Genomic DNA, 23,967 nt, shown 5'->3' on the forward strand with positions numbered 1-23,967 from the left:
AACCTGAATGATTTTCTGGGAATTTAGAAAGATAACGGGCTTTGAGGTCTCCGTTCTTTTTAATGTATTACTGTATGTTCATCTATATTATCAATAAGCCATTAGGTAAATCCAATCTTTTTGAAATAATTGAGATATTGTTTGGTTTTCCCCAATTTGGAAGAAGATGAAACGAACACCCAAGTGTTTTGTCCCAGGAATAAGAGATTTAACAACCTGAATTACTAACCTGAAGTCACCACTTGAGGTCTCGTTTTATCCTTAGAAACTACGGTTTGTAGGTTTATTCAGACTATTTTGCCAAATCTATTGATTTCTCCTGAGATAATATTATACTCGTTTTATTGTCAAAATATTATTCCAAGACCTTTATAGAACAATTTAAAAGTCCGACCATAACCTACTCTTGTATAATAAAAATGTAAATGTTCTAATTATCATCATATATTACAAGGCCCTGGAGGACAACAACCTTTCTAGTTTCCACATAAGTTTATTGTTCTTCATAACCGGTCCATGGGAACACGTTCCAACCATATGTGTGTCAATGATGGACCCGTGCCTCCCTACAAAGCATTTTGCATATCAGATGGCTGCACATCACTATGTAGTATCTTTTATTACCTGGACTTCCTTTTGCAGTAGACCAGAAGGTTGTCGAAAAGAAAAAACATCCTTTCCTGGATATTTCCGGCCGAGATCTTCAACAGTGTTCCTTGTAGGAGAAGCTGCGTACAGATGTCGGTCAGATTGGATCCCTAATAACCCAAGGAAGATGGGAAGGTGTTAATTTTTCCGTGATAAACTATATTATGAAGCAAATGACCGGGTCCTGTCTAGCCTTAATGGCCAAAATATTTGGAGGCCCAACATTCCAGCTGGAACACTGACCACACTATATTGGAATTAAAACCCTGAGCAGGAACAACCCAGGGTATCCAGACAGAGGAGAAATACTACTTCAAGCAACTCATTGCATCCCCTGGAACTGCTGAACCACAAACAATGAACTATTAGGGATGGCTTCACATTTTTTATGGTCCCTCAATGTCCTCTTTCTCTAGAACATCGGAAGAATAACACCGCAATGGTGCAATAGCATGCGCATCCACAGAAAAAGTATAAAAGGGGTTAAATGGGAAATGTATTTGCGTCGGTGGCATGGGAATACAGAAGAGAAAGATCAATGAATACATTGAGAGTGTACAGGGCTTTATCTCACCCTCAAGAACATGTCATCACATGCTGATTTAGAAAGATCATTTATTCCAGTTTTACATAGAAGAAAAAAACATTAAAAACAATGCATTCCACTCCCCTCCCAGAATCCTCGCTGTGCTTGTTTATACGGAGCTGGGTGCAGCCGGTAGGAGGAATGTCCTCCCGTACCTTCGGTCAGCGGGGTCAGGGTGAGCCAGACCCGGCTGGGGGTCCGAAGCTGTACACAGATCTCCGGCGGGGAGACTAGGAAAGGGTCGTTAGTGCAGAGGGAGAGCCATTCATTCAGACTCGGGCTGATATAGGTGTAGCGTTAAAGTATCCCCAGGCTGCATGGGTGGGTCGTTCAATGGAATCGAAAGAATTCCACCGACACTCTTATTCCGTCACTTAAATAAAAAAAAGAGGGGGTTGGATCTGATTCAGACACAATCTATTAGCATAGTTTGGTTCAGCTGTATTCACAACTTGAAGCATTATAACATTCCAGGGATTAATGTATCCAGCGATAACCTCCAAAGAGGGGAGTTCCTGCGGAGGGTGCTTCATTTGGGGGGGGGATCTTACAAGCTTAGAAGCCAATCGAGCCAAGGATATCAAAGGACACAACTGCAATTTCCATTGCGGAGGACAAGTAGTCAATAATTCAACGCTTTCCTTGGGTTATTTTTCTATCTCTAAGAACATACATGATGCGGAGGAGCCTGCGTGTGATCGAGGGAACGATACGTGTTCATGTTTCCAATAAATCTCTTGGTCCGACTGCTTTTCCCCGAAATAAATCCACTGTTTGCTAAGCCTATAACCTCCGACCGCTTTCATTTCACGTCCATACATAGCATAATGCCAAGTGGAAAATAAATACGCTTACCGTCCGTGCCTTGGAATTATTTCTGTGCGCTTTTATCTTTTATGGATTTATCACTCTTGGAAATACAGCCAAATACCAAAAAATATATATATTTTTTAATGCCATTAGCCATTTCTTAATTTTGACACTTTAGGATATTTTTACTGCATTTTATTTTAGTCATTAGCATTAGAAAATAAGATTTCTGCCTCATTTAACTCCGCCTCCGGCTGCCTCTCCTGGAAAAAGGAAGTGAATGCAGTATAGCTACTTCCTGTACGTCTTCTAAGCAAAAATCAGCGCGTGTAGCAGCAGCCAATCACCGGTATATAAATAAAACATCACTGCTCAGGTGGCACAGATTTGATTGGTTGACGCTATTCCCACTGATTTCAACAGACGCTTGGTTCTTATCGAGTGCTACTGAGCATGTGCAAGAAGAATATCCAGTGTGTCAATCATGAACCCCGTGTAGGTGGCACAAAAGGACCCTGTCACTGCCAACTGCAAATGGAGAACTAAAAAAATAGAAATAAAATACTTTGATTCTCTTTAGTTAAATTAGAGAAAAATAATATTTTTTTGACCTCCCATCCTTCGATGTGAGATTGTAATTGTTCGAGGGCCTCGAGTTTTTCCATCTGGCGTTTGGTTTCATTGATGTTGGTGCAGACCGTCTTCATGGCCTGGAGAGCGCCGAGGGCCGGGTGGTGGTCCGGGTGCTTGGCCGGGGTCCGTTTAGCCAACTCCTAATAAATAAATAATTTTAAAAAAATCAAGTCTAGAAGTAAGATTTCTGTAAAGTGAATATTTAGAATTCGGCCATAAGACAATATAAAAAACTCTAAATGGGAATCATTCATTATAAATAGCCCCCTAAAAATCACCAATATATTTAAATGAGATGCAGAAGCACAGCCCAATGGGTAGATTTAACCTTAAAGGGACAGGGAAGCCTAAACGACAGGTTAAAAGCAGTAAAAATGTGTTCTACCCGCTATTATATTTTTGTATCATCTGGGCAAATTCGTAGAGCCTCTAATTGTACTAAAAGAAGAAAATAATATACTGGGGACGAGATATTATGGATGCCTGTGAGGCCCAATCTTATTGAGTAGGTTCGAAAACCATTAACCAATAAATCAAGACACGTGATCCACAGCCAAGAGTCGACCTACTGTCAAAATGGAAGGTTATAAAGAGGACCATTGAGGACCACTGGCCTTGGCCAAAGTCCTGAACATAAAACACATAACAGTTCATGACAAATCGCACAGTGTACGAAGTACTCTGCTTAGTAAGCCAGGGCCTATTCTTTAAGGAACCTGGAAAAAGTGGCACAATTATTACGTGAGGCGATTATCTGGCAAGGAAAAGCCTTTACATGTTTTTCTATGGTGGCCCAAAAAAGGTATCAACCTCAACTAAAGACTCTTTCTCACGCACAAAACATCTACGAGGAATGATGGACACAATGCAGACATTAAAGGTGATCTATAATCCAGAGTCCCATGTTTGGAGGTTCAAATGCAACAGGTTGAACGCCTCGGTGAGAAGTTTCCGCTGGTTTCCATGGTGACATCAGCGGAATTCCAGCGAATGATTTTTTTTTTCTCATTCTTCGCTCTCGCTGGTTCACAAACATCTGCTTTTCATTCAGATCCATTGTCCGCAGTCTGAATGTGATCTCTAATCTCTGTCTGTGTCACATGAAGGTCACTCACCGCACACAGAGGGGCAACAAAACCAGAGCCCCCCTCGCCTACACTACTAAATACCCCCCCCCACACACACACATCACAAAGTGCCACTGACCAAAAAACCACACAAACTGGGACCCGGCAAAAGAAAATCATCAGCAATATACATACCAATATATGGCGGAAATTCCAGTGCAAAACAGCAAATGGGGTGGTTGCTATGGTTATTGTAAACTTAAGAGTTTGCCCCAAAATTGCCCTTTATGTAACTAGAATTGCATTCTATAGCCCATCTCGATTAAGGTGCTAGTTTTGCTGGTTTATTTATTCTCATGTCTACATGTTTACCTCCAAGCTTTAAAGTCTGGCATTACCATCTCTGCTGGGCTGCCAATCTAGACAACCTCTGCGGTTTTCAATTAGTGTTAAATTAGTCCTTCAATACATCCTGCATGAGTGCTAAATGTCAACAAACCCATGTATCTGGCACTCCGTGTAATTCCGTCACATCGATCTCCTACACTCTTCTGCCATTCATATTAAAACAGAAAACCAGATGCCCAGAAACTACTTTCTGAAAACCCGCCAAGACGCTCCTATTCATTGAGTATTCGGGGGACGTTTTTATTGGGTGCGGAATAAACGTCGGAGAAGCTTGTTTTGCTCCGGAGATCATTAAGAAGTCTCTCTGTGATTGGAGTAATTTAAAAGAGCCCTTTAACTTTTCATAAAGGGGAAATTCCCACGAAAATAATGGCACACATGTACCAACCCAATTCAATAGAGAAACAGAAAATAAAGCGTAAGGAAGTATTACTTTACTGAGAGAGTGGTAGATAAGTTGAACATCTTCCTAGCAGAAGTGTTAGAGGATAATACAATCGAGGGAGTTTATACATGCATGGGATAGGCATACGGCTCCTGAATCTAAGACGAGATCAACGACTGATTAAGGTTTGAGTCTTTAAAGCAGGAGAAACGGGCAGACTAGACGGGGGCCAAATGGGGCCGATAGGTGTGATGGGAGTGGTACGTTATTTGCACGATAGGTGTGATGGGAGTGGTACGTTATTTGCGCGATAGGTGTGATGGGAGTGGTACGTTATTTGTGTGATAGGTGTGATGGGAGTGGTACGTTATTTGCGTGATAGGTGTGAGGGGAGTGGTACGCTATTTGCGCGATAGTTGTGATGGGAGTGGTATGTTATTTGGACGATAGGTGTGATGGGAGCAGTGTTCCCTCTAAGCTATGCGCTTGTGCGCGCGCACATAGCTTTTTTAGAGAGCGCACATGTCCAAAAATTGTGCGCACAACAGTTTTTCCCAAAAAAAGAAAAAAAAAGAATTTTTTGGAAACTTTATGCAGCGCGGATATTGTGCGCACAATTTTTGCTCTGTGAAACTTTTTGCACAAGAGAAATTTTCTGCCCACACCAACTAAGAAAAATTAGATGGAACATTGGATGGGAGTGGTATGTTATTTGCACGATAGGTGTGATGGGAGTGGCATGTTATTTGCATGATAGGTGTGATGGGAGCGGCATGTTATTTGCATGATAGGTGTGATGGGAGCGGCATGTTATTTGCATGATAGGTGTGATGGGTGTGATGTGGGATTCATGTAATAGGTGTGATGAAAGTAAGGTGTGTGATGAGAGTGAGATCCTTTTAAACTAGAAGTTTATCTAGAAGGTAATACCCATTCTGCGATGTCAGAGATGGGCAGGTCGAGCAGAGAAGACAGACACAATTAAGAGGCCCTGTTTAAAGGTTTTTCACCAAAAATACAGAAAAACTTTTTTTAAAAAAAGATTAAGCTTTTTTAAGATGCTAACAATAGTTCTGTATTTTTTTATGCCATTAGCTTTAGATTTGTTTAATATACAAATCTAGGAAAGTCGAGGGGGAAACAGAACCTTTACCAGAAATATATTTCAGATTAAACACCTTACAGCCTAATACACCAGAGAACGTTTCCTCACAATTTTTAAACGCACTAAAAATAAAATAAAGCGTCCCTTTAAAAATATAAGTCCATAAATTTGAAAGAAACCTTTCTGTGTTCACAGACCCTACTTATTTTTTTGCTTGAAGGCTAAGAATACATGAAAGCTTCCCTGCGGGGACGAAGCCATCATTTAAATGTCATCACCTCTCAGTAATGCCCCCTCGCCCTCACCCCTGGGTTTGTGAATGAGAAGCTTCTGAGAGTGTCTATGACACAGTCGGGCTGCTAGAACACGATAAAAGAGGAGAGAGCCATATCCACACGCTGGGTTCTTGGCAAGCATTATGCTTTTATTACTAAATAAACACTCCGCTTACACCAAGTAAAAAATCAGCATTCCTACCTGTTGGCGTAACAGAGGAGCCCAATTTAAATGGCATGGAGAAATCTAACTCAAAATAGATGTACTAATAAATAAATAAAAAAATAATAAACCTAAAAATGAAAAATACATTTAATTAATAATGACATATATACTAAATTTTAACAAAATGCAGCATTACATCATTCCTAGCCCAAAAACATTACTAGAAAAAAAAAAAAATATATATATATATATATATTTTTTTTTTTTTAATCATGTAAAAGTTGGCTTTATTTTTAATTTAGCTGGGAACGCTTTATTGTCACATGACACAGAAGCAGGCAGAGATAGGCTGTTGCCATAGAAACAAAAAAAAGATTCTTCTAAGATTCTGTAAAAGGAGAGACCTTGGAAGGGAATGTAACAGATGAAGTTCCATATTAGTTGATAGTCTATTAGATATATAAATAAATAAATGTGCCGATTCTAAAACTATTTGTATTAATAAACACAGCTGCGAAGCTGTCACGGTGAACAGAAAACAGGAATTAGGGGGAAAAAAAGGGGAATTTCTTCATTTTGGAATCTCAACTAAAAACTTCCTGGGGTTTATTTATATGAACAGAGTTTCTTGGTTTCCCCGTAAGAATAAACATGATTAAGAGATGGAATTATGAACGTATCAGCTTCGGCCCCGTCTACTCCTGCTGTAAAGACTCAAACCTTAATCAGTCGTTGGTCTCGTCTTAGATTCAGGAGCCGTATGTCTATCCCATGCACGTTTAATTCCCTCACTGTATTACCCTCTACCACTTCTGCTGGGAGGCTGTTCCACTAATCTACCACCTTCTTAGTTAAGTAAAACTTCCCCGTCTCTCTCTTTTCTCCTCCAAGCCGGACACAATCAGATCATTTAGTTTTTACCCTTTGCCTTAATCTCAGAGGACCTTTGGAGAGTTTTGATGAAAGATACTGGATGAGGACGGCCAGCGAGGCCGGGGGCTTCTTGTCGCAGCTCTGTGCATACGCAACAGGCTTTTGGGGAAGTTGCTGAATGAGATGTCAGAAAGTGGAAGGAAGCGACGAGGGAGGTTTTTATTTTAAAAATACCTTGAGGAGAAGTGGATACTTGCAGATCCTCTGAATTGGAGTGAGCAAATAGCCTTCTAAAGGAATGTCCGTTGTCTTCCTCCCTCCAAGTAACATACAGCTCTGGGGAGAAAAAGGAAATTACAGCCTTCATAATGCGAAGATTCAGAGATATCAGAGTCAGCATCTCTCAAACTGCGGATGGCTTTAACTGTTCAGGAAATCCCGCCATAAACATCCACATTAAAAATGTTCACAAATATTCTGCTGTTTATCATACTGCCTGTGAGGAACAATAGAATTGCTAAGTCTTAATCACCCAGCCAGACCCACTGACTAATGAAAGTCTATGAAGGAACGGACTTCATTAGCATCGCCATAAAGCATCAGCTCAGTGTGGTGTCTGAGCCGGGAAAGTCAGCCAAAATATTACATCACTGACAACAATGGCGGCGCTAGGGGGGGTTGGTACTGTATACAGCGCTGGGGGGGGTGTTACTGTATACACCGCTGGGGGGTTAGATTACTGTATACAGCGCTGGGGGTTATATTACTGTATACAGTAGCTCATGGGGGGTTATTAATGTATACAGTAGCTCGTGGGGGCTTCATCTGAGCACCCACTGATTACCCAACATGCTTTGCTCACAGCAGATGAAGAGCTGGAGCACAGCTTGTACACGCGCAAGTTGTATGACAAGCAACTAAATCTGGTTTTATTCAGCCCAACACATTTTTGAATCAAAGTGATACAGTGTTTCAGCCAACAGCAAAACATTACATTTATTTCTGTTACAAAACACTGAGGTCTGTGTTTGAGAGTAAATTCGGTTTATTAAGACTCCCACTCAGTACCTATCACTCTCATCATATGGTCTTGATTTAATTTTTGAGGGAAAAAAACAGCTTTTTCAGAAACTGCCACGTGGACGCAGATAACACGTTTTGCTAAAATGTGACTTTGGGAAGATTCACTTAGATTAAAATAATTTAGCGTTTATAAGGTCAATATGTAAAAAATAAGGGCTATCAATGGGATAAATGTCTTTTAATAGGGACATAGAGGCAACACCCTTCTAGAGTTTATTTTGATGTTTCTGTTTTTTTATGTATATAACTATGGGATGGGGGTATAAAGGGGTATTTAATTACCCCCAACCCAATGCGTACAGGGTGCTAGAGGCCGGCTGTCCCCACCTTGGTGATCCCAGTTTTATTTACCATTAAAAAAAAAATGTGTTTTTCATTTTAATGCAGCAAAGGTTGGTTAATTTTGTGAATTACAGGTGAGGTCGATGCAAATTCACATTGACCTTGAATGCCCTCGCCAATAACTTTATTAACCCCTTAACGACAATCCACGTACATGTACGGGGTTGCCGTGCAAGGGGTTAACGACAATGCCCGTACATGTACGGGCTGCCGTTAAATAGCTGCATCGCCGCGATCGCGGCGTTTTCGCCGCGATCGGCGGCTTTGCAGCATCCACGGAAGCCTCCCAAGTGAGGCTGACCGTGGATCCGGGGAGGGCAGCCCTTGGCAGCCCTCCCCGGAAGAAAAATGGCCGCCGCCGCACCGATCATGAAAGATCGCGGCGGCGCCCGGCTAAAACAGCTTAGGAAGCGATCTGAATCGCTTCCTAAGCATAAATGGTGTTACTGACATGCCTCGATATCGAGGCATGTCAGTAACACTACCCCCCTACCCCGATCGCCTTGTGATTGCTCCGAAGAGCAACCACAAGTGCCATCCTGTAAATGACGTTGCCGTCATTCACAGGATGGCATCAACAATAGAAATGAGTTCATAGAGGGTCTATCCAGACCCTCTTGTGAACTCTCGAGCTCCTCCTGCAGGTTGAATGCAGGTACTGCATCCAACCATGCAAGGTCAATGGAGCCCAGCTCACTAATGAAAAAAAAAAAAATAAAAAAAAAAAAATTAAAAAATTTTTTTTTAAAAAAATAAAAATAATATGGTAACATATAAAAATCCCCACTGTCACCAAAAAAAAAAAAAAATAATTAATAAGCAAGTCCTAAAATTCTTTATCTTTACAAAAATTCCAGCAGGGAAAGAGTTAAAATATTGGCATTACAAATGCCCATAGGGTGTCTCGTATTAAAAATGCATGAGTGGATGGGATAAATTGAATTGGCCGGGTTCAAAGGTGTCCCAAATATGGGACATGGGGGCAGTAGGATCAGATGTCTAAATGGCCAAAAAATACACACCTCACAAAGGCGGACTTTTACCTCCCAAATAACCCAACAAACCCATGCATGTGGGGTATCACTGCGCTCAGGAGATGTTACTGAACACATATTGGGGTGTTGTTTGACAGGGACATATACCAGGAGCGATAAATTTATACCTGAAGTACAACGTGTGTGAAAAAAATACAAAAAAATGTACTACCATAAAGTTTCACAAAGGCTGGTGGTAAAATTAGTGCATGGAAAGGGTTAAATTACCAGCATGTGAAATACCTTGGGGTGTCTAGTTTTTAAAAATATATGACTTGATGGGGTAAATTGCATTGGCCGGCTTCAAAGATACCCGAAATGGCACATGGGGCGAAGAATTACCAGATTTGGAAAAAAAAGTTTTGAAATAGCAAAACGCTACCTGTACTTATTGCCCCATAACGTGCAGAAAAAAGCAAAAAAACATAAAAACATTGGGTATTTCTAAACTCAGGACAAATAGTAGAATCTATTTAGCAGGTTTTTTCATTCGTTTTTGCAGATGAGTAAAAGTTTTCTGTTTAAAAAGTGAGAAAAAGTAATTTTTTAACAAAAAATCCCCATATTTTATCATTTTTTTACAGTAAATTAGATGATATGATAAAATTAATGGTATCTAAAGAAAGCCCTGTTTGTCCTGAAAAAAACAATATATAATATGTGTGGGAGCACGAAATGAGAAAGAAGAAAATCACAGCTAAACAGGAACACCGAAAAATGTTAAAATAGCCATTGTCCCACAATATACTACGAGTAATAACCCCTATTGTCCTTAAGGGGTTAATAGCATCTGTCTACATTCATGAATGTTCAACCGTTATGAGCTTTTATTGCAAGGAAGACCAAAGCTGGACCTTTTTCACTTATAGGTTACTAGTGGACATAACATATAATTATCACACACAACCCAAATCAACCCCATGACCTTTCCGTAAAGAAGACCTTACCAGAAGAAACGCTCGGACGTCCGGAATCTTGTTTAACTCCATGAGAAGCCTCAAGGCCTTTTCGTGATTGCTGCAATACTCCTCGTACACGCAGAAGCGATCTTTCTGCGAGAAGAAGAAAAAAAAAAGGGCCCATCATACTGAGAAGACACCTTCTCAACTATCCAACAATAATATAACTTTATAATCTCACATTCATAGATTTTACCCTAAAAAGCTATGAATTAAATACGGGGTGGAAAAAAATGTGAGTGGTAAAAAGAAAATGTAAAAGGTAAGGTTAAAATACCTGTTCCCTTTAAGAAAAAAGCATTTGTAGGAGGGGCATTTGTGGAAGGAGGGCGGAGTATGCAGAGAAACAGAGGTAAGGTGATACATGAGTGGTGTTACTAGGAGTAGGAAGGGCACAATTAAGCCACACCTTCTTATCTCCTCCTACTTCCTTAAAGTGACCCAGACTTAAAAAAATGTATTCTATAAAATACATTTTTTGATGCAAAAGGCGCCAGAAATGATAACAAAGAAAAAATATGTATGCGTTCGGGGCATCATTTTGCAAAGATCTGAAGGCTGATAAGTTCATTGAAAACGACTCGCAAAAAAAATAAATAGACTCTGGAGCGGATCGCATTTATTTAATTAGCACAAAACGATTGCACTTTTTGCCGAGCGTCTCCAGGGAAACGCCGATTTTAATATCCTCCAATTACTGTCGGAGCACTGGCTTTTAATAAGCACGTAAAGACATTAAGGAGCACTTAAAAATTAAACCAATTTGATTTTTAAATAGAAGACTGCTTCTCGCATTTCTACAGCCCGGTTTGTTAAATCTCTCTGCAGCGTTACCTTAATGCTCTCATAAAGCATACATTGAGTCTATCGAGTTCCTCACTAAAGACAGGACCCCCTGCCCCCAATGCTTGCGACGGGGCCCTCAGACCCCCTTAGCGCCCAGACACAGGTAGCAGACCGGCTAGCAGGCCAATCACAGGGGCCGTAACAGATCAAAGAGTCCATTTCAACCAAATGGTCTTGGCCAGAGCCATAAAACAAAATATACAGGCAAAGACTGAAGAGAAAATGCTATGAACATGAAGAAGATTATTTGGTCGAAACGTCAATAAAGGTCATCATTTAAGGAGCAGAACATAGAATATCAGAACATTTCAGTGATTAAAAAGTTCTCTTTTAATGGTGGAATTCATTTTTTTCTTTCACCGCTCCATTCTCTCCTCCATGACGGACGTAACAGGTTATTATGTTATTTGACTTATTAGATTACGGGTAATAGGACGTGGAAGAGGACCCGGCATTCTTGACAAGCAGCGTCTTTCGAAAACCCTGCCCGAGGCCCGCTCGGCGAAGGCCTCCATCACGTCGGACTCTTTGCGTGCAATAAATAACGAAAGCGCTACATTCCTTGCATAATTCACACTACACGCACGGGCACATCCACGCTCGTCCATCCCCTGACAATTAATGTCAAGCGATTTGCCACATTTGCTCCCTCGAATATTTCTCAGACGTCAGCGCGGTTATTCCGGGCGAGAGGGGGGAGACTGCAGGTAACCAAGAGAGGGACTTGGGGGGGCACCCTAAAAAAGGGTATACATGGAATCAGAAAGTATTAAAAAGTGAACAAAACTAATAAAAAGTAAACATGCATAGGATAGACATACGGCTCCAGAATCTAAGACGAGACCAACGACTGATTAAGGTCTGATTAAGAGTCTTTACAGCAGGAGAAACGGGGGCCGGATGGGGCCGATCTCCCGGCAGGTTCTATGTTTCTTCATGACTTTTTACTGAATACGTGCAAACATTCCAGCCTGAAAAGTGTGTGAAACGCATTTCCTGCTCTATTTCCATCCAAAACCCCTTTGGTGGATGGAGGGGAGAGGACTGCAGGCTGGACAGACACCTCTGCTCACGTCCGGTTAAGAGATCACTTTTTCCATAGGAAGTGTAAGAAGCTGATGGGATTCAAATTTTGACTTAAAGGAAATAATATTGTATCTACGTACGTGATCTGCTCGAAACCTCTTTGTTACCAAGGCAACCGCAAACACGGCACCCACACCTGCATATCGCACACATTACCCGAGTTACGGGTTTTTTTTTTCGAGTGGGTTACAGATGGCTCTACAGGAGGCATAAGGATTAACGTTCCTACAGATCCTGGTTTACCGGGAAAGATACCGGATTTTACTGAGAGACATCTGTATCCTGGGCTGTAGCAAGACCAAGCCTGAATTTAACCCTTAATGGAAGCCTTGGGGAAACAATGAATCTCATGCAATCCGAGGGACAATCAAACGGAACATTGGATCAAGTCTCCATGTGCCAGACAGAACGTCCAAAACTTGACCAGCATTGTTCTATATCGTGTCCGATCTCAGGATATTTCTAAGGACAGTAAACGGAATTATGAACTTAAACAAAAAAAATTCTAGTCCTAAAGATTGTCCTTCTTCCTCCTCTCTGGGAAATGTTGGGTTATGGAGATCCAGTACCTCTTCCACGTTTAAACATAGGAAAGCTCAGATAACTCATTGTGGAATAGGTTTCTTATTGGCTAATCTTACAACCAATAAATAAGAGCTTCTTGGTCAGGAACTCAAAACGAACCCTTTGATCTTTTTAGGGTTAAATCTACGAAGGGTAAGAGTGAAGGAACCAGAAAAAGTTGCCTAGAAAATAAATACTTTAAGGGTTTGGGTTTTTAATGTTTAGAACGTATTTCAAATCGGCAAAGAATGTTTGTACAGATGCTTCACTTTTCTTTTTTTTACTTTTTTTTTTATTACTGGTTTTTAATAAGGAATCCGCGAATGTTTTTGTTTGATTTTGTCCCGTGTTTGGCAAAAAGCTCCTTGTTGTAGGAAGGCCGGAAACACGAGAACATTTGGGAGGAACAGATACTCGCGTTCAAACAGGTGAAAAGGGCAAACGTCCAGCTGCTTCCACATCTGCCAAGTCCTACGCTGGACCCTTTTGGCGAGGTTACTATGTAACGACGCTAAAAAAAAAAAACAAAGACGATGGCCAAACCCGCGGACAATGAAGACTCTCTGTTGACAATCATCTCGTGACAGGTGACTCACCCATGTTAAGGCACAAACCCAACTTGCTATTTGTAACAAATTACTAGAAAAAGAAAAAAAGAATTGGAAACGGCACGTTCTGTCCGGACACGAGAGTCAGAAATTCCTTAAACGAAAAGACACTGACCTGAAATACGAAGAGCAGAGGGAATACGACTCCTAACACAATCTTGTAAAGACATTAGTTGGGATGAAGCATTTAAGGTTTAGCAGAGGTTTTGTTCTTCCAAGAACCCTTTCGCTCTCCTCTACTCTGCGGCCAGATAATATTTTAGGGTGTCGAGCTCTTTAGTCTGGTGGGTTCCACCAGTAATGACCTTCCAGAAGAAGAGTTCTGAAGTTGGGCATTATTGAGGACCTACCTTTTGAGCTCCAGATCACATCTCTTTCGAGAAGTTCTGACCATAGAACTTAAGGTTCTAGAGCATTTTCAGGTGGGGGAAACAGGGAACATTTTTAGTAAGGAACAATCAAAAGTTCTAGGTGACATTTTTAGCTGTGTTGTCATCACAGTCTTAACCACAACTAATCTATTATAACAACTTATAACTTACTTACATAGAACCTGCTGACAGATCGGCCCCATTCGGCCCACATCAAGTCTGCCTGTTTCTCCTGCTGTAAAGACTCAAACCTTAACCAGTCGTTGGTCTCGTCTTAGATTAAGGAGCCGTATGTCTATCCCATGCATGTTTAATCCCCCCTCACTGTATTAGCCTCTACCATCTCTGCTAGGAAGCTGCTCCAGTTATTTAAAACCCTCTAGGTAAGATAAGCAGTTAATGTATGTATATTTTCTGCCCGTAAATCTTTGTACTGTGCTACAGAATATTACTATATAAATCAATAAATAATAATAAATCTTCATTCCCTAAAGACATTTTTTCCAAGTATTATGCCATCATTTTTTCCACCGGTCAGGAAACCCGGTTTAAGAGATTAACGTGCGCTGAGTGTCTAAGGACGGGCTATGATTCTATCAGCAAGGAGTTTGAAAGGGAAAATCTAAAATGTAATTGCATCTAAAAATACCGGCTAATTTGTTTTCCCGAGTTCTATAGATCGATCGCTGACGGGTCGGCTACATTGTTTCTTTTTTTTCCCTACTTTCCCACCACGGAGGGTTCCTCGGTTTAATGGAATGAAGCCCTGCGCGGCGCAGGTTCCACGTTTTGATAAGTAGGGTCAGCTACGGATCACGTTTCAAAGGCTTTGTTAAGAAACAAGCGGAGAGAGGAAGCTGCTTTCCGCAGATAACGAAACTTACAAATTTTAGGAAAACATTTCCAAGCTCGTGGTGGGATTGTGGTTCTGGCTGTAATGTGACCTCCAGCACTTCCAGAAATTCCTTGTGGACCTCAAGAATATCTTCAATATTGGAGAATAAAATCTAGGAGAAAAAATATAGAAATTTGACGTTTTAGAAAGTTATCGATACTTCTTTTTACTATTTGTATATAAACCCATAGATTTATAAGGTATGTGAGCATCAGAGTCAGATTAAGGTTTAAGGAGCCCTATAAAAGGGTAGCATCTCTGGCCCTAGGCAATCATCGATGGTCACAGGTGATCCAACCAGGACGTAGCTATACAAAAGGGGAGGGGTTTGGGGGAATAGATTCAATCCTGGTCTCTCATTGGCTGCATGGTGTTCTAATTTAGAACCCCCGAGTTATAACAATACTGCGCAGCCAATGAGAGCATAACGTTTATACAAATGACTGCTTTTGTGGAGTTTTCAAAGCTCACATATAAATTACTTTTTTGTAAATAATGAAACTCAACATTTTGTGAAAAATTGCATTATGAGACGTACAAAATCTGAATATAGAATATCTTAACAGGAAAATGCTGAACGGGGCCACGGACAACGCTGAGAATCTAAGGAACAGACATCAGCTGACAGTTGAGTGGATTAGCGGACATTCTAATACCGCGCACACTTTATAATCGCTAATGTGACAGAATGATGGAGGCTCCCCCCCCGCAGTCGGAAGACCTTTGATGTCTCTGTTGAGGCTGCGGTCCTTTCTACAATAAAAGAAAGTTTAAAGACGTCTGCGCTTCTTCTAACATCTTCCCCGTGAATGGGTCTTCAGTGAGCTGTAAACAGCTGAGTGGGGTAATATTAAGTCACTCGGGGGGGAAAAATGCTTTCATTCTTAACTCCATACAACGTGGTCTCAGCTGCTACATTCACGGGCTTCTCGGTGGTTCCCCTCCATTCGCGATTCCAAGAAGACATTTGCCAGAGATGATGCCAATCAGGGGCTCTCTATAATTTATTCCCCTATCTGGACGGGTGGTCCATTAATAAAGGGGGGATTAAAACCTTCATATAATTATAGCACAGAATGAAGGCTGTAATAGGCTTGTTGAAGGGTACATTTTCACTATTACTCTACGGGTATAAGTTTTCCATGGAAAGTCAAACATACGCGATACGTCAATTAAACCGACAAACTCGTCGGAGTGTACATAATGGACCACGGTCAGCAGGCACAGGCTAGCTATAGGGCAAACCAGGCTAATAGCGGTGGGCAGGTAGCCGACGACACCTTGGTGGTACCTTTATTCCCATTCATGGGGCAGATCTCTCCTTGGTATATGGCACTGATTGCGTTATTGCATCAGTCGCTGGCCTTAAAGTGCCGGGATGATGGGAATCCCAGTCCAGCTCCCCTTTCTGTATATTTCTGGTTATGTTTTATAGGTTGTGCGCTCCCCTTTCTGTATATCTTTGGTTATGTTTTTTAGGCTGTGCGCTCCCCTTTCTGTATATTTTTGTTATGTTTTTTAGGTTGTGCGCTCCCCTTTCTGTATATTTTTGGTTATGTTTTTTAGGTTGTGCGCTCCCCTTTCTGTATATTTTTAATGTTTTTTTAGGTCGCGTGTTCCCCTTTCTGTATATTTTTTGTTATGTTTTTTTAGGTTCTGCACTCTCCTTTCCATATATTTTATAGTGCGACGGGATCCCTGATATCGGTGTTTTTGGAATGTTTTAATCGCTGGACGTGCCCTGATCTCTCGCTTTGTTTCATATTAGTTTTAAAAAAGCAACAATTAAATAAGTAAAATAATAAATTGTAATAAACTTTTTGGTATTAAGATTAAAAGACTACATCATTATATATCATCTGGGAAGATTAAGGTAATCGCAGCCGCAAAAGTACAAGCGGTCCCATAACGATTTATACTGGAACCAAATCCAAATTACATTCAGAATGAATATAAACATTTAATAACAACATTATTTCCTTTCAGATAATTAACACTCGGTTTGTATCGGGCAACAATGGCTTCATCAGGCGGTTCTTGAGTTTGCCAAAGAAAATACGAGCTTTATCAAGGAAGAAAAGAAAGCCCCGATATTTCCCATACTATTGTTGGGTAAAAGTGGGATTTTTTTTTTTTCCAGTTTGTGTTTTTTTTTTTTTTTTAAGGTTTTGTTATTCCAGGACCTGGCTGTCAAACCTCAGGGTGCTTTGATTTGTTATTCTTCCCCTGTGCGTTTCCCTGGTGGGGAGAATTTGGCTCCTGCGATCTTAAAGGCTGCCTGCCAATACGTCTTCACAGCCGTTTCCTGCTACTGTATCGCGAAGCCTTATCTCCCACCATACGGACTTGGATGAATTCTCAACAGCTGGGGGACTGAGCCTCGTAACGGAGTGTAAACCCGACGAGGAGATGTGTGCATGTACGGTCCGCAATCATGTACCCCCCAGCATTTCAGGTGTCCACATCAGGACACCTATATTGGTGGGGGGGTCTTTCTGCAGGAGGGGGCATGGTCGGACCCTTGAGATCAAAGGGTTTCACCAAACGGTCCATGATACCCACTGCACCCAATACCAGGGTTGTCCCATGAAAACCAGTACATTTGGGAGGTATGTAACCAGAAAATTATACGCATTAAAAAATATAGGCCACCAACAAAGGCTTAACCAAACTGGTTTGTGTGGAATTTAAAACAGCTGACCAATAGGATACCTATATGTTTAACCCTAGAGGGTGGTATAACATAGCAGGGATCGGTACAGATAGTGGGCTCGGACATAAAGTGGCAACAAAGGGGGAGCCTAATTTGAAAGCTCATGTAGGGATCGGTCGGCCAGCTAACATGGCGTCAGCTCTCTAAGGAGTATCAAACATTAGCCAGTTTCAAGCATGGCCATTCTAATTAAGAACAGGACTAGCCAATGGGGATCTCTATGGATATTGTAGACTCCCAAACTCTCATGACACTCAACCGGCAATCTAAAATAAAAGAAGTCTGCCTCAAGCCCCTTTAGTAAGTGAGAGACAGTAAGCGTTCTGGGGAAGAAACGGTCTCTTGAAGATACCTTAACATGTTCTTCAGAAATTTTCTCCGTCTTGTCGATAGCATTCTGTCTGATCCTGTGCAGAAACGCCTAGGAGAAAAGAAGACGATACAAATTACGGGGCGAAAGTTCCCAATATTCATAGTTTACATGTTTTTAAATAATGTCTTTAAAAAAATAATTTTCATTTCTCAAACAGCTGAAAGGAGAAAAACCAGGAGCTTCTGACACTATATTATGGGCTGAAGGAACGTTGGTCCTACGATCGGCTCAGGACAGCTTCTCGGTACGGGAATCGAGAGGCTTACGTGCCAAGAAGTTTTTTTCTTGGAAGAACGTACTTTCAAAACATACGACCTACAGAGAAACATTGTTACAGGAAAGGAATGCCGACAAATTAAATGACAAGAGGACTACGAGGGGGAGACTCTTGCTACGACCAAGTGTCTCCGAACGCCTCGCTTCATAAGAAAATGTATCAATGAAGCCTGCGAAGCACCAGCTGTTGAATAACCGCGACCAGGAAAATTCATTTGTGAATTCCCGATTTCATCACGGTCAGATGTTCATCTGACTTTCATTAACACGAGAACGAGCTTGATACAACTCGCGGCTTCCCGAAAAGACAGCAAAAATAACCCAGGTTCAGCCAACATCAAGCTGGGAGTTGTAGGAAGACCACCTCACCCAATGCTTAGGATCAGCTGATGGGAGTTGAAGTTTGACAACAGCTGATGATCAAACTTCAACTCCCATCAGCTAACCCTAAGCATTGGGCGAGGTGGTCTTCCTATAACTCCCGGTGAGCCTGATTTTTAGTAACCTAAACGGCCGTGACTCAAACCTTCTCCTTTTTGTTATTATACAAAAGTATTTGACATTCAGAAACTGTTTACTTTACGACGAAGCCCCAATCTAAACCGAATGTGTAATTAGGGATCAGCACAATGGATTTTTATCATGAAATCTTTTTGGGTGGTTGAAGGAACAGTTGTTTGAGTTCCCTTTAATGTACAAATTGGGGCTTTCATGTCTAATTATTCTTAGAAACGCACATTCGCACGGGTGCCAAGAACGCTGCTCACCATTCCCATATGCTACAAATTTAATTCATTATCAGAACAAGCATGTGACGGTTAGCAAATGCTACAAAATATCTCCGGCTGGTCTATTTTGGGAGTGTCGAATGTAGCTATTCGTCTAGTTCTGGCAAACTTTGCCCACCAATGGTAACAGTATTCCTGGCTGACAGGGGATTATGGGTATTGTAGTCTCAAGAAAGTCGGAGGTCCGTATTTCATCTTTGTTTTGTAAATCAACTCTTGGGACCCACTTCCAGTCTTTGGGGTCTACTGAGAACATGCCAAGTGGTAGATCTTGTTGATTAATCTATTATTAAGGGTTTAATGGGAATCCCAATGCACAGAATGGGATCTTCTACTATATCCGAACAATATATCGCATTATTGTGATGTCCCTTTGCCAGGGTGGCCATGTTGACAACTTCCAATGGACAATGGCTGGTGTCTCCTAAACCACTTCATATTTTGGTGGCTTTAACGGTCGTCAATACTACCCTTCCGATACCCCTCTTCACAACGCTTTCTGAACCTCTTCCACCATTTATGATCTTCTACAAGCCCTTTCTCTCTACTCCATCATGGCTCTATCCCACCCTCTCTTTCCTTCACGGCCATCACAACCGTCTCTGTCACTTAACTTGATGCTCACACTTCCTCCTGTGGTTTTTACATAAAATCTCAATGTGGTTCACAAGGAATGTACTTCAACTTTTATTAAAACAGCTTGATTATGAAGAAAACATGCTTGTAAGATAGCCAAGAACTGGAAGCCAAGTTCTAGTGCATGAAACCAACAGATCTCAACCGAAGAAGTTTGTGATCAAGGTAGCTCCTCTCCATTTGGGCTTTCAAGGGTTGGGTCATGGATGAGGGCATTTTTGGTTTTGATCGGGTGTTTTACGGCTGTAGAACCCTGTGATACCCCCATATTCCTAGAAAGAGGGGCATCAGGGTGGTTTGGGTCCTAAAAAACAATTTAGATGGGGAAAGAGAGACTGGCTTCCTAAACAGGGACACTTGGGAGGTATGGCAATGTCCGTTCTTTTTTTGAAACTCCTGCACAATATCTATTGTATTCCTTGAAAAAGACCAGGACATCCCCATTTAATCTGTGTGTTTGTACAGCTTGCGCTCTAGAATTTCCTCGCACCTTAATCTAGAAATTAACCGTTTTGTTCGCAGAAACGTTAACCCATCACGTGGATCAGATAAAAACGCCAACGACTTAATAAATCGGGTAAATTACGCACCATAAAAAAATACAACTCTCGAAAGTCGAAACAGATCAGATCATTCATGATACGGTTCGAGGCGGCTATCATTTTTTTCCAGCCTCATGTTATTTGTGATTAAGCCAATGTCCCCGGCAGCACGCGAACAGGAAGATGACACATTAACGAAAAAGGACCACACAGCCGAGCTTTAAAAACCACACGTCCCTCTTCAACAAACACCAACAGACCCTAGAGCCGGCCCTGGAAACGGCAGAAGCCACCGGCGGGCTTAACGGGTAAATAACGTGACTGCCGGGGACTAAAGGCATTAAACAGACCTTTTAAAAGTATGTTTGGGTCTGATATAAATAAACACAAGCAGACAGATTGCCCGTCTTTTAAAAAAGCCCGTAAACGTCCACTTTCAGGCGCCGCCAGGACTTAAAGGGGCCCACGTCCGCTAAACCATCCTGCCAGGGATCAACGGCGCAAACGTTTTACTAAATATTATAATAAAAAGGAACGGCTGTTAAACCGGGGTAATCGGATACGGAGCTTTTGTGCAAAGCTTTTTGTTCTGAAATCAAGATGATTATTCCTTAAATATAAGCATACCTCCCAACTCTCTCATTTTAAGCCAGGCAGTCCAAATTTTTTGGGCATTACCCCTCATGAATGGGCGTTCCAATGTACCGATTTATCTCTAACCATGATTCGCTTCCAGACTGGGCCGGATGAAATGCTGGGAGGTAGGATACGCTTCTGAGATATATATATATATATATATATATATATTATTTATTATATATTATATATATGTTACTAATGTCTGATGTTTTTTGCTTTAAAATTATAAGGGGGCGAAAAAGGAGGCGTTAGGACATTAAAAAAAGGTATTCTTTAAAAAATAATCACTGTATTTGCTACCAAAATGCGTCGTTTTATTAAACCAACCCCCACGTTATTCCCTGGAAACGTTCTTACAGACGCGGTCTAAACGCGACGCCGTCATCTGCGTCTTTCATGTCTCTTGCAGCGAGAAGCGACCCCGCTGCTTTTACCATTACTGAATTAGAGCATTTTAAACGCACTTGACATTTAAGACAAATCACATCTCCCACCTTAAGAGGTAATTCTGCCGGCACAGAACATTCACGGGCAAAAGGGAAAAAAAACACTAAAAATGCCTGTAAAACCCACGCAGCTTCTACGCCCCCCACTGCCCTTCGGCGATTACATAGAGATATTCGGATTTTATAGAAATACGTCTTCCCGCAGCCCAAGCTGCAGCTTTCTTGCCTCCGAGCATTTCAAATGGCCAAAGAGGGACATTTTTTAGTGGGTGTGGTTAGAGGTGTGGTTTGGGGTGGGGCTTTACCCAGACTTTTTATGTGACTTTGAGCCCCATCGCAGGTTAATAATTGATGCCTTTTGTAGAAGAACTCATAAAGTCAAGATTTAATAACCAAGATCGTAGCAGAGAGTGACCTTCAGCTTGGAAGCTCCGGATGGGCTTCACTTCCCGTCATCCCAAATGCTGGCAGAAAAAGCTATAACTACTTTACTCTGCTTTATACAAGCCACGCTATTTTATGGAGGAATCGCCATGGAGATCATGGAGTCTTCTGTCCGAGTCCAAGAAGATCCTTAATAAATGGTTTGTATGCCTGTGAACGTTGGTCGACCAACTTGGCCAGACTCCCAGTAAACATGTGCTCAAGAGACCTTCGCTTTTCGGTTCCCATGTGGCGATATAGTTTGTTGGAGAAAGTTTCTTTCTCCTTAGATGTTTTTTTATGACTTTCAATAACATCCCTTAACCTTCTAAACTCTCATCCCCCTTAGGGAGACGTTATATTATATGACAATGGGGTTAGCGCGTGGTCACCGACCATGGCTCGTTCCGTCTAACTAAATCAAGGTTAAGCTATGTTAGAAAACACAATCCATTCAATTGGATAGAAAAAAATAATAATTCTGCCAAGAGTTTCGTTGGTTAAATATAAAAAGTAGGATACCCCAATTTCCCAAAATCTGAAGCATTTAATATTCAAGTCCCTTCTTTTTTTGCCTCTTTGATCATCTAATAAATACTTTGCCTAAATCATTAATCATTGATTTACAAGGACAGCCTGTAGGTGGTAAATGCCGTTAACTTGAGGGCAAATGAAACAAGAACTTTTATACAATCAGTACAATAGAACCATGAATTAGGATGAATGTGTTGTATATGTATTCTTGTTGGGTGAAGAAGGCCATCAAACCAACCTACACAAGTTGGATAATAGGGTCATTGATGCACCAAGTCTTCCTACTTGATACGTTGTTTCTGGTCGCGTTGGCCCAGTCTATCCCATCCAACGCATCCACGGACTCCGTGCTCCTCATCCGATTATCGTAAAGGAACCTCGTCAGTGGAACCGATGACCCTTTCCGCATTAAGGCAGCCAACGCAGTGTTAAAATTAGATGTCCAATTTAGCAATATTTGGCTTTTCTCAACTTTCTCAACTTCTCAAATTTGTAGAAAGACAAAAAGCAATTTGCGAAATGCATGCATGTGATGCGTAACCCAACCATTATTACTACATGCGCTACTCTTCCGGGTAATATTGCGACATGGGGTGGGGAAGTGGACATTCTAAGAAAGAGTGAAACATCAATGGTTTGGGGTTTTTTTTTCCTGGATGACAATTTTTCTAGATAAATAATATATTGGAATTTTAGTTTTTTGGGGTTTGAGGTTTTTTTTTTTTGTTTGATGTTGTTCCCATGGCAACTACTTCCAAAATTGTAACCCCTTCTGATTTTACATATGTGACTGCGCTCACTTTACAATGTCTGCCACTACTCTATTTACGTCATGCCATGCGACATTAAGGGGTGTAGAAATTGGGCCAAAACACTTTTTATTTCTCCAGGAGTTCACATTTTTTTCATCCTCCTCTACTTTTAAGAAAACATTGGAATCCCCCAAGCCTAGACTCCCCCGGAGGCCGGTCAACTGGAAAAATACATCAAGTTTTTTTTTTTATTGGCTATAAACTTATTGTAGACCACATTATTATGTATTGTTTTATATAGCGCCATCATATTCCATAGCGCTGTACAATGGAGCGTGTCCCAAAGCGGGCGAAGGTACAGATCAAGTCTACGGCCTCGCAAGGCTTGGAGGTCCGCGGTCATCAATCGGGACATTTCACGGAGCAAATAGCCAATCGGCCGCCGATGTATAGATCAAACCTAAACAAACAGGCAGTGTGATGCGGGCCGTGAAACCCAAGCTCTGTCCCCCGAGCCGACACAATTCCTCCGCGAACAGCTGGACGGCCCTCCTGCCATCACACAATGAGCGCATTAAAGCGGAAACACTCTGCACTTGTGCAAAGCCGACGAGATTTTTTGAATTGCTGGAGGCCCGTCCAAGAACAAGCCGTGCGCGTCAATAACGCCTTTCATGAACCTCTTCGCTAAGGCGACTCGGAGGTGCCAGATGTAGATTAAAAATGTCCCACTAACCCTTCGCATGCCAGAGGGAGGGTTTTTTTTTCTTTTTTTTTTTGTGGGTTTCATCGTGTCTTCCTATTGGCTGACAAAACAACTTTGTATTACTTACATCACTTAGAGCGTAAAAAAATCCATACTGTACGAATTTTTTATTAAAATACGTTTTCCAGCCCCAAAAATTCAGATATTAAATTACCGCTTCTTCCCATTATTAAGCCCATTAAAAAAAATACTAGTCTTTTAGCAGATGACCTCACATGTTCCCGATGGGCTACGGCTATCATTTTAAGTGAGTCCTTCCTCGTTATTCCCTCGACGCATTAATAGTCTGGGCTGATTAACTACCTATCCTTTTCCCTATTGTGATGCATTTCCCT

At 41.4% G+C, this 23,967-nt stretch overlaps 1 protein-coding gene across 1 annotated transcript in view; it reads right to left on the reverse strand.

The window, feature by feature from the left end:
- Positions 1-23,967, reverse strand: part of PREX1 (phosphatidylinositol-3,4,5-trisphosphate dependent Rac exchange factor 1) — an 88,379-nt gene that overhangs the window by 42,120 nt on the left and 22,292 nt on the right. Inside the window, exons 2-7 of the mRNA XM_053453058.1 lie at positions 17,810-17,878; positions 14,734-14,856; positions 10,363-10,467; positions 7,191-7,292; positions 2,656-2,817; positions 625-758 (exon numbers count right to left, since the gene is read on the reverse strand). Coding sequence (XP_053309033.1) covers positions 625-758; positions 2,656-2,817; positions 7,191-7,292; positions 10,363-10,467; positions 14,734-14,856; positions 17,810-17,878 — 695 coding nt within the window. The remainder of the gene's footprint in view (positions 1-624; positions 759-2,655; positions 2,818-7,190; positions 7,293-10,362; positions 10,468-14,733; positions 14,857-17,809; positions 17,879-23,967) is intronic.

The sequence above is a fragment of the Spea bombifrons genome, chromosome 13, assembly GCF_027358695.1.
Source record: "Spea bombifrons isolate aSpeBom1 chromosome 13, aSpeBom1.2.pri, whole genome shotgun sequence".
NCBI lineage: Eukaryota > Metazoa > Chordata > Amphibia > Anura > Pelobatidae > Spea > Spea bombifrons.